General features: G+C 35.2%; 2 protein-coding genes across 7 annotated transcripts; both read left to right on the top strand.

Moving 5' to 3' along the window:
• Nucleotides 1-673: 673 nt before the first annotated feature.
• Nucleotides 674-5,374, top strand: LOC141695032 (peroxisomal and mitochondrial division factor 2-like). 6 transcript variants are annotated; one of them, XM_074499260.1, is made up of 4 exons: nt 674-4,127; nt 4,229-4,292; nt 4,620-4,724; nt 5,011-5,374. In XM_074499260.1, exon 1 carries the CDS (start codon nt 819-821, stop codon nt 1,752-1,754), a length of 936 nt encoding a protein of 311 aa, XP_074355361.1. In that variant the 5' UTR covers nt 674-818; the 3' UTR covers nt 1,755-4,127; nt 4,229-4,292; nt 4,620-4,724; nt 5,011-5,374. The 6 variants fall into 6 exon arrangements, with proteins under 6 accessions (XP_074355361.1, XP_074355358.1, XP_074355360.1 ...); XM_074499257.1 differs by having other exon boundaries at nt 4,229-4,724; XM_074499259.1 differs by having other exon boundaries at nt 674-4,292.
• Nucleotides 5,375-7,071: 1,697 nt separating this feature from the next.
• Nucleotides 7,072-8,609, top strand: LOC141695065 (uncharacterized). Its single transcript, XM_074499301.1, has 3 exons — nt 7,072-7,275; nt 7,577-7,991; nt 8,094-8,609. Exons 1-3 carry the CDS (start codon nt 7,134-7,136, stop codon nt 8,434-8,436), a joined length of 900 nt encoding a protein of 299 aa, XP_074355402.1. The 5' UTR covers nt 7,072-7,133; the 3' UTR covers nt 8,437-8,609.
• Nucleotides 8,610-11,185: the final 2,576 nt, after the last annotated feature.

Below are 11,185 nucleotides of genomic sequence, written 5' to 3'. Positions count from 1 at the left end.
TTTATAATATATATTAAACTGAAACATAAAGTTATATCAATTAATATATTAAATAAAATATGTGGAAAATTCGGGGACATTTTTAAAAATTATCATGTATATTATTTTTTAATAATATTTTAGTATTGAAAGTAATATGTGCATATATATATTATAGTTAATTCAAAGATTATCACTTTATTAATTACATAATTAAATAAAATACACAAATTTGTAAATAAATATCAAATGTAGTAAATTTGAGTTAAAATGAGTTAAAATTTAGATCTTCAATAATATATAATTCTTGAGTTAGTTATAAAATATTATTAGATCAATATACGATAAATCCAATATATATTATCATGTACTTGAGTTTATTCTGATTCAAGTTTATAACAAATAAACGAGCGAACTCGTAAATTTGCAAAAAAATAAAATAATATTTATCAAATTGTAAATGTATTGAAATATTTGTATAAATTTAAAATTAGTGAAGGCATTGTAGATACTTATTCAAATTTTATTATATAAATTCTAATAAAACATTTGGTTTATGAGAATCAAATGTGATGTTATGAAGTTATAGAAAAAATATTAAATAAAGTAAAAAAAAATATTTTTTAATAGTTTTCAATTAAAAAATATATATATAAATTATTTTAGGCTCATACCTGGCCCGGGCGCTGGTTAAGTAAAATTTTCCTTGCCCCCTGACAATAAAAATCCCTTGCCATGTATCGCGACAATCTGAACCAAAATTCGATTACCACGAAATAACATCCTGTTTTAGGGTTTTGTTTGTGTATCGATTGTGTATACAGTGTTGTTGTATAACAATGTCTGATCCCAGTCTTACGATTGAACAATCCCACACAAACATTCAAGCATTGATGCATTTAATTCATACATCACACCAACAAAAATCAAAATTAACTCAGCAAAACCTTGAAATGAACTATAATCTCCACAAACTCACAGCCCAGATCGAAGCTTCCACAATGTTGAATCAATCATTGCATAAAGATATTGAATCTATTCATTCCGTATCATCCAGGGTTGATCATCTCCAAAATGAGGTTACCAGGCTCCAGGGTGAATTACTTTTGTCCAGGACTCGGTTACGAGAAGCCAATGCTGAATTGGATGTGATGAGAAATGCATTGGAGGCGTTGCGACGGACTGATTTTAAATTGAGTAGGAAATTAGGAATTGTTGAGAAAGAGAAGATGCGTTTGTTGGAGAAGATTAGGAAGGATAGTGAAGGAGTTAGGGAATCCAATTGTCGGATACGTGACTTGGAGACCAAGATTCAGGCGCTGGAGTCGAGAGATAGTGTTTATAAGAGTGAGAAAGTTAGGGTAGTAGAGGATATGAGGTTGATGATTGAGAAGAGAGATGGAGAGATTTGTGATTTGGAGAATGTGGTTGAGGAGTTGAGGGATGTGATGGAGAGGTCGTATAAGGAGCGAGATGAGTTGGAGATCGGTAAGATTGAGTTGGAAAGGCTTTTGAAGAAATCCGAGAGGAGAAAGAAAGAGATGGAGAGTAGAATGGGACTTTTACATGTGGAGTTGGAAGGGAGTGAGAAAATGATTAGCGGACTTAAAGATAAGGCGCTTGATGGTATTAGAGGGAATTATGGTTTGGAGAGGAGTTGTGTTGATGATCATGGGGAGGATGGAGTTTTGGGATTGAATCTTGATTGGTCTGCAGTGGTTGCATCCTCTTGTTCTATTGCTCTTGTAGCGGTTGTTTATCTTCGGTACACATGATGAAGGTAAATTTAGATGTAGGAGAGTGATTGAAGGCGAGTTGTAGAGGCTTTATTCTAGAGAGGAATACTTTTTGCTGCTTCTTATGCATAGGGCTCAAATGACTTATGTGTCTTATAGTGATTGCACTCAGAAGCAATTGCCTTGCTGCTTGTTCTGCAAACTACTGTAGTCTTCATGCTTTGCAGTATGAATTTTAGAAGAGTTTAAATATTTGAACATAATATCCTGCTCTTATATATGTCAAGTATCCTATATATAATACACAACAATAGTTCTGTTGAATTGTGGATTCTGTTTGATGTCGCTGTTAGGTTCATATCTCTTGATTTATTTTTTCTGAAAAGGCCTTATATGTATCTTGGTAAGCAGAAATATAGAGTTTCAACGATTTTGTCTCCTGATGCAACATCATACAAGGGCTTTGTTGCAAATATTCATATAGAGCAGATATAATTGAAACATAATATTAAATGATGTCTAGGATGATGTCATGTGCAAGTTTTGGTATTTTTATACAACCAAAATGAATATTAGGGGATAGACCGGCAGAGAGAGGGTAAATATAAGTGCTTGAGCTTAAATAACTTATCAGGCGCTTGATCTAGTACAAGATTATAACTGATCTGCTTTCATGTAGTTATTCTTCAAATGATGGGTTGTATTTGTATGCACCAATAGTTTGTAGTTTCCGATTACTTTTGACTGAAGAATTACATTACAATGAAGCGGCAACATGCCAAGAATGGTATTACCCCAACAGGTTGATTGAGACAGACTGGTAAAGATGTAGAGTTCTAGTGATCTGAAAAACTATGAACAATGCTGGAAATTATTTCGGGGAAGCACTTAGCAAGTGATATTATATAATTTGGTTGCTGGTAGGGGCTACTGACTGATCAATTTCAAAAGTAATGGTCGGATTCTATTTGGGTTTAGGAGGTGAACAGAAACTCATATTTTCTTTTTATTTATAGTATCATGGATTTTATTTTTAAAAATTTGAGCACTAGAATGTGTATATTTAAATTCCACAAGGAGAGTATTGTCTTCGGTCATCTTTTCTGGTTTAGCTATCCTCTCCAATTGCTGAGAGATAGTTTCAGCTTTTTCTCACTAGGGTAGAAAGTTTAGCTATGGCATACAAAATGTCTCCTTGATAAAATATCTTAAAATCGCGATGCTTTCTTATGTGAAGTGTCCTTATTAAATTACTGGGTGTTTGCAATAGATTATTTAGTATTTACTCAGATATTGTACTTCTCTTCTCTATATCCTGTAAAATATGCAGGTGATGAGACGTTAGTCATTAAAGCTGTGGATTGATGTGGTAGTAGTCCTGCAAGTACCTTGTTGGTATCATATGATAGAGAGAGAAAAAGAAGAGATGAAATAGAGAGAGAAAAAGAAAAGATGAAATAGAATGTAGCTTGCAGATTGTGATTTTTAATGGTTGAATACACTTAGGTTTGTGTGTAGCTCGCTCTTATGAATAAACGGTAAACCTGAGATAGTCTATGTTGCTCGCTTGTTTCTTTTGGTCATAAGCCTCCTACCACAGATAAAGGGTTAAAATAAATTGTCTTCCTTGTGCATCTATCTATTTGCATTATATGAAAACTAAAAGTATATAATTGAATATGAAAATCTTTAGTATAATTTGGTAGCACATGGAAATGTGCGATAATATTAATGCACAAACGAAAGCATGGACTTATTAGTTGTTGGGCCTGGTCATGATTTGTTCTTTGTTAATTGCCTGATCATAATACGTTAGGCAAGCCTGTGTAGAAGTAGCCAGTACATTATGGGTGCACTGGCCTTCTTTTTCTTTTTTGCTAACTTTAGTGCCTGATATTTGTCCCTGTCTTCTTTTTCTGGATATAATTATCAGCAACTAGTTAAGAAATTGGTTTTCATATATGTTCATTGGAATTTTTTTACCTGTCCATTAGTCCTTCAGCTTCAAAGATGCAAATACTCACGTGAATTATGTGAAAAAACTACCTAAATATGCATATGAGTAACATTGTTTTTGAGAGGATTTATTTTCCTCTAAGAAACCACAAAAGCTCGGAAGGAGAGAGGAATGGAAGATCTATGCAATTTGAAGAAACGTACGGCGGGTAGCATTGAGATCTGTATTTGTGCAGATTGTAAACTTAGAAGGGTGGGGGTAGTTGCAACTACTGACAAAGGTTGGCATTTAGTGGCTCTACATATTGCTGTACCAGATTATAATGTACATCGATTGGGTTGTTCTAAAGCGACAAAGGGTTACGAGGTGTTTTCTCTGATAAATATAGTAGTTACAGTCCAAGAATATAAATCTGTCTTTTGGTAGCAGTATCACGGTGTTTAGCACTTCTGCTGGTAAATTTTCATCTCATTTACGTAATACATGACCCTGATTATTTTGCTTTTGTTAGCTTTTCTCTAATGGACTGACATATGTTTTTAACTTGTTGAAATAGAACTTGATGAGCATGCAAGCAAGAGTACTTAAGTTCAAGATTGGAATCAAAGTTTTTAAGCATGGTGACCGATTTTTTTCATTTCAAGTTTAAAACCCTTATTTGGTGGAGTGTGATGTGTATTTTCTTTCATGGTTTTATTGGACAAGTGTAGTGAGATTCTGACTTGAAATTTATGTTAAGGTATTGGGAAATTTGAGTTTCCACCCGAGAATTTTGGCAAGTTTGTCTAACCTGTATAATATCCTCTTTTCGATGATCAGCAGAAGAAATTTGACAGCAGTTTGGATTTATATTTTTAAGACTAATTTGGTTGAGTAGAATTTATTAGAAAATCTATTTTTTGATTTGCAACTGTTAATTTGAGTGACAAAATGAATGTCTGTTGCAGGTGGATAATCGACCTTCACGGATATTGCATTCAGGAATCTGAATTGTTCTTGAATATATTAACGATCCCACCAAGACTTGGCGAGGAGCCTTTATTGTTTATCAGGTCAGTTCGTTTTCATTTATATTCCTCACTCTGATTTATTCATGGACAAAGGAACCGCTTGTTGTTGGTGAAGAAATAAGAACAATGTTTGTAGCAAGCTAACAATTATCTGTATTAAGAAGTTTTTATTAATTAAAGATATCAGAACTTGTTACCTTTTCATTTCTCAATTATATCAGAATTGCTTCTTATTCCAATGAAGCATTCAACTGTTAGGTTTTGCAAGATAGTATTTCTCTGTGACATATTTATTGCTTATCCCTATATCACACATATCTATCTACAGGTGAAGAAACTGGAACTTGCCCTAGTTAGAACATCATCCAAGAATGGGTTTCAGTGAACAATCACTGGCTAGTACCTCCATATTTGGCATCAGAGTCTGAAGGATCGTAGAATTTCTGGAGTGGACAATGAGTGTGATCACCTATGCCAGTAACCATTCTATTTTAGCTGAATGATAAGGCTTTGGGTTTCAGTTTCATAGCAGAAAGTGTCTTGTGAAAATGTTGAAAGGAATTGCTTTTGTCAATATTACATATGTTGTGCCATGTAAATTTTTTTTTGTCCTGTCCTGGAAATTACTAATTATTTGATGGATGAATGCCGTAATTTTGACCAAAATACATTAGCCAGTAATGAATATTACATTCGTGGAGGGGTTGATGACTTGTCAATGGCTAGTTCGCTGCTATATATTGAAACCAATTGAGAAAAGGTAAAGTATATATTTACCTGCTATACTCATTTTCTTGTAAAATTTCATGGTTGACAAACCCACTCATCTTCATCCCGGAAAAATAAATAAATTCAAAGATACTCCAGCATTTACTTAAATTTGACTAGATTTGAAGTATCGACGTACCTACCTACCTTTGCTAATTAAAAGTGTATAAATCATAGAAACAACTGTCAACTGGCACTGACTGGAAAACTCGAATCCAACACTCAAAAGAAGGCTGGGACGTACTTTGTCATCCTTCCGAGAGATTGACCCAATACAAACAAAGTTAATAGGGTGAGGGTAAACTTTACAGGCATGAAGGCCTATATCCCTGAAAGGAATTCAATCCATTGACATTGGCTTGTTGCTGTTGTTTTCATCACATTTACTGCCGTCCTGCTGCATTCCATAGTTTTAATGTCACCTTCCTCTCACTCATTGTCCATCTTCAACTACTCATCTGCCACACCCATAATACCCATTATTACATTGTAATTATACAAATATTGACAAATACTAGTAGTAAATAGTAATAGATCACCCTCTCTCCAAATTCACTACTCCAGTACACATAGGATCTTTGTACACAACAACATATCCTACCATACATTAGTACGTGTAAAGTAATGTTTTTGGTATGAATACACGGAATGGAGTTTGATTACCATTAAACCACAGATTTGAATGAAGAGACAGAGTAAAATGAATGCATCAATATGTGACTTGGTGACCCCAACCAAGGAATTAAAATGAAAACTGGTACACACTATGATATTGGAAATTCATCTGCTATCTAAGAAGGTCTTTATTGTTTTGCCTTATTAAAGCAATATATATGAACTATAGATTTCGAACTTGAAAATTTAATTGCATATTGAATACATGCTTGCACTGCTTTTTTTGGAACAAGCATTGACATAGATAATTCAGTTGATTAATACTAATACTTGCACCATTTCCAAGAGTGGTCGATTCGCCTAAATTCGGATCAATTTCGGTCCAAATCTATCCAAGGCCAGTGAATAGTATAGTGTCGGCCTATATTTAGTATTTAGGCCTAAATTTTTTTAATAATAAAATATTATATTTTTATGTTGTATATATTTGTTAGTTTGTTGATTGAATGTTATTATATATATATATATATTAAATAGATTTTAATTTTCAGTTATATATATAATAGTTACATAATAAAAATATATTAAACACATTTTTTTCATTTTTCTTGTTTCAGTTTAATGTTTTTCTAGTTTAAAAAATTTATTAAGTTTGAAATTAATATGATATTATTCATTACACGTCCAATTGAATTAATAGGTATGTAAATTACTATTCAATACATTAAAATAATAATATATTAATAATTGAAAGAATAAAATATTAATATATAAATTTGAACCAAAATTTAGACCAAAGAGGGAGTTGTCTCGGTCCAAATTTAAGCTGAGATTTAGGCCAAAAAACCCGTCACTCCAAGAGTTGCCCTTGTGAAAAAAGAAAAGTTAAGCAGAAAATGGATACAGTACTTAAATGCAGCCTGCAACACATTCAACTAACCACATACAACTTCACCTGTCAATATTTATTTCACTCCCTTAAGCTTTATATAAACTCTGCTGCAGCACTCCCATCTCACTTCACTCTTTCTTTTACCTTCTTATTTGAAAAAAAACAAGTAAAGAGAGATGGCAAAGGAGAAGAGCAAACAGGCTACTCTGCTCATTTTCACCTTGATAACTGGGCTGCTTTCCCAGAGCTTGGTGATTCCTGTAGTCTCTACTGAAAGTTTTGGAGATAAAAAATGCTGCAACGACCCACATGGAGGAGGTATACCATATATCCTCACACTATTATTATTGTTATCATTTCTTTTCTTCCGATATTTGCTACTTTTAGAAATTTACAACTCTGATCATGTACATAAATCTGGGTTATCTGTGTTCAACTAGTTAGCACTTGTATACACACACAAGACATAGTACTATATATGGTTTACAAGCTGAATGTTGTTAATTTTGGAATACAGTGTGAGTATCAGTTTGTTGTTACTAATTAGTCAAAACATACAATACACATTCATGCAAAATAACAAATTTGTTGGCTTAATACCAAAATATGGTGGTTTCAGGTTCTCACCATACTCCATCACATGGGTCAGGAGGTAGTCATCACGGAAGGCCGTCACATGGACATGGCCACAGAAGCTCCCCATCTAACTGTGGAACACCGCCAAGCGGAGGACACTATGACCCTGCTCCTCCCACTACCGGAGGCAGTCCTCCGTACACAGATACTCCAAGTACCCCTTCAACACCAACATACGGAAGCCCGCCAAGCAGTCCATCTATAGACCCGGGCACCCCTTCAACCCCAACATACGGGAGCCCCCCAACCAGCCCATCAATAGACCCAGGCACCCCTGCAACTCCTATAGACCCGGCTACTCCAGGAAGTCCAACCTTGCCAGTAACTCCTACCATTCCTGGTGTCTCATCCCCTCCTCCATTTTCATTTAATCCAAACTCACCACCCTTTCCATGCACGTAAGTCATACTAACTACAAGTACACATGTTTTCTTTAAATTTATCATATTACGTAGTAAATGTGGCACTGCTACATCATGTTATTATTTTGAATAATGCAGTTACTGGATTAATCATCCAACATTGATATGGGGTCTGTTCGGATTCTACGGGACAACTCTAGGCGGAGCATTTGGCCTAACCAGCAACGGTGCTCCAGCAGCTGGTGCATCGCAAGTCAGTCTGGAACAAGCACTCTCAAACACTCACATGGATGGCATTGGGGCGCTCTACAGAGAAGGAACAGCTGCCTTGCTCAACTCAATGGTGATCAGGAGGTTCCCTTTCACAACCGAGCAAGTTAGAGATCGCTTTGTCTCCGCACTTGCTTCCAACAAGGAAGCATCAGCACAAGCACGCGTTTTCAAGATGGCTAACGAGGGCAGACTAAAGCCACGAAACTAGTTGATATTTGAGTTGTTGCAGATGATTTTTTTTTTAGTTTCGGTTTGACATTATCCAGTAGTTGACATTATGCATTTTATTTGGCGGTGTGTTTTATTTCTATAAATTATTGGATGTTTTATTAATCAATATGATGTTGAATCATATATTAAATATAGCTTCATTTTAAACAACGCGGCCTGCCATCTTGTTCAGCACTGCTTGATTTCACTTCTTAGTTCTTATAGCAACCCTAAAAGAAGATCAAGTAAATAAAGGAGTAAATACACACATATACAAATAAATAAGTACTTTAGCCAGATTTGAAATTATTCAACAGTAGCAATAAGGTATCATAAATTGTCAGCCAAGTGTATCACACAAATTAGTTTGCTCCAAAAAATGTGTAGGAAGCCAGATCTAGTGAAGGGACCACTGAAGCAAGATATAAGTCATGAATTCGATAAAGGTTTTCTTTAGGAATAAATGCAAAATAAATATCAACAATATTCCTATAAAACATAAATAGCAAAATTTGGAATTTAGATTCATCATAGGAGAAAAGGAAACTGAAATTATCAGGAGAACAAGTAATGGTCCTCCTGTTGCTGATAAGGTTAATCATGAATAACAAGAAATGCAACTAATGAATATCCCAACCACCAAATTAAAGGGAAATAACTCCTTTTTCAAAAGTAATTCTCATGATTGATTAAACTCCCATGAGCTGTAAAACTGAAATGTCCAGACCATAACAACACAGCTACGTTTCTCTCGAGTTGCTGCACTGTTTAACAACAGCCTGTCCAAGACGATAAATGGAATTTTATAGAAGCGAAAAATGGAGTTTCATTACACCATTAATTTGCTTTACTTGTTCAATATAGAACGAAATGCAGGCGATATCACTGTATACGGCCCGAAGTACCGTAGTACCTAAACCGAGCTTATGTAACCACTCTCTATAAGTTCTTAAGGTGGTAGAGGAAATTCCGACAAGATCTTATATTTTTCGACACTCCCCCTCAATTGTCCGATACATTTCGCTACGATTGACAACGAAAAATACCCTTTTCTTTTTACAACCAATACCAATACTCATACCATTAACAAATACCAATACCAATACTTATACGATTAACAAATATTTAAATTAAACTGGTCCGTCTAAAACCTTGGGGGTAGAGAAAGGTCCTGACAAAATCTTATACTCTTGGACACTTTCATTCAATCATACGTCATACGTCACTACGATTGACAACAATAAATATACCAAATACCAATACAAATACCAACAACAAATATTAAATTAAACAAGTGGGATTTGGGAAGGAGAGGACTCGAACCCGAATCTCTCCCTAAACTGAACTTTGGTAACATGTTAGTCACTCTAAAACCTTAAGAGAAAGGTCCGAACATTATGTTATACTCTTTAACAATGTAATCTGACATAGGGAAAAGATACAGTGTCCACATGTGTGGTGTATATATATATATATATATATATATATTCTAAATATGTCCAAAAGATGGGAACTGATCCCCAGCCATCGTTGGATGGGATACAGCAGCCGCATTATTTCATTGCGGGTGCACTCACCCGCCGCAATGAAACATTGCGGCAGCCCGCAATGTAATATCGCGGCTGGTGTATCCCAGCCAAGTTGGCTGTGGATAATTTCCCCCAAAAGATTAGCAAACCAGCTGGAAGTTAGAAATATCGACCATGTATTAATTGATTTCATTAAAACATTCAAGGGAAAAAAAACATTCAAGGGAAAAAAATGCCTTTCATCATTACTCTTACATACATAGAATCTTGTTTATATTTATATGTATAACTGTTTGATTTTATAAACGGAAAAAAAACCAGAAGTGTATTCTGAAAACTGTGTTATTTCAATGAAACTGCAATACAATGATATAAAGAAAAAAAGCTACTGGACTCCTAAAAAGCAGGGACTGAGCCCTTTAGCCAACTAAACTCCTACAAAGTCTCAAACTCTACATACACGTTATTCAAACAACCGAAATAAACTCTAACAGCTACAAGACTAATTCCACACAGCAAAACAAAACAAAACAAATAAATAACAAGTTTAATATTATAAAAACCAACATTCTCCCCCGTATGATTAAACTTGTTTGTCCAGCTCCTTCATACCCAGAAGTCTTCTCAACCGCTCAAACTTCACAGTCACCAGTGCTTTGGTCAGGATATCAGCTCGCTGATTGTCACTACTAACATGCTTTACCACGATATCACCTTGCTCGATACATTCCCGAATAAAGTGAAATCGTATATCAATATATTTACTCCGCCCGTGAAATACTGGGTTCTTGGCCAAGTCTATTGCCGACCTATTATCAATATATATAACAACCGGACCAAGTTGCTCGCCTGTAACCTGCATTAAAACATTCCTAAGCCAGATTCCTTGACATGTCGCTGCTGTAGCAGCCATAAACTCCGCCTCACAAGACGACAACGCAACACAACGTTGTTTTTGAGAAACCCATGTCACTAAACTCTCATTTAGGTAGAAGGCCATTGCTCCTGTACTTTTCCGATCATCCAGGTTGCCCGCTAAGTCACTGTCAGAGTAACCAGTCAGTACATTATTTCCTCCATCCTTGGTGTAGACCAGACCATAATTCAGCGTCCCCCGTATGTATCTCAGAATATGTTTTGCAGCATCGAGATGAACTACAGTAGGTCGCTACATGTGTCTACTAACTACTCCCACGGCATATGCAATGTCCGAACGTG

The sequence above is a fragment of the Apium graveolens genome, chromosome 11 (genome assembly GCF_009905375.1).
Source record: "Apium graveolens cultivar Ventura chromosome 11, ASM990537v1, whole genome shotgun sequence".
NCBI classification, from domain to species: domain Eukaryota; kingdom Viridiplantae; phylum Streptophyta; class Magnoliopsida; order Apiales; family Apiaceae; genus Apium; species Apium graveolens.
The sequence above is the reverse complement of the archived record's forward strand: the minus strand, read 5'-3'. Positions and strand labels throughout refer to the sequence as shown.

Excerpts from the sequence above, each read along its gene's own strand:
- LOC141695032 (XM_074499260.1), top strand. The coding sequence starts at position 819 with ATGTCTGATCCCAGTCTTACGATTGAACAATCCCACACAAACATTCAA.
- LOC141695065 (XM_074499301.1), top strand. The coding sequence starts at position 7,134 with ATGGCAAAGGAGAAGAGCAAACAGGCTACTCTGCTCATTTTCACCTTG. Across the intron at positions 7,276-7,576 it reads CAACGACCCACATGGAGGAG|GTTCTCACCATACTCCATCA; the intron begins GTATACCATATA and ends TGGTGGTTTCAG. Across the intron at positions 7,992-8,093 it reads TCACCACCCTTTCCATGCAC|TTACTGGATTAATCATCCAA; the intron begins GTAAGTCATACT and ends TGAATAATGCAG.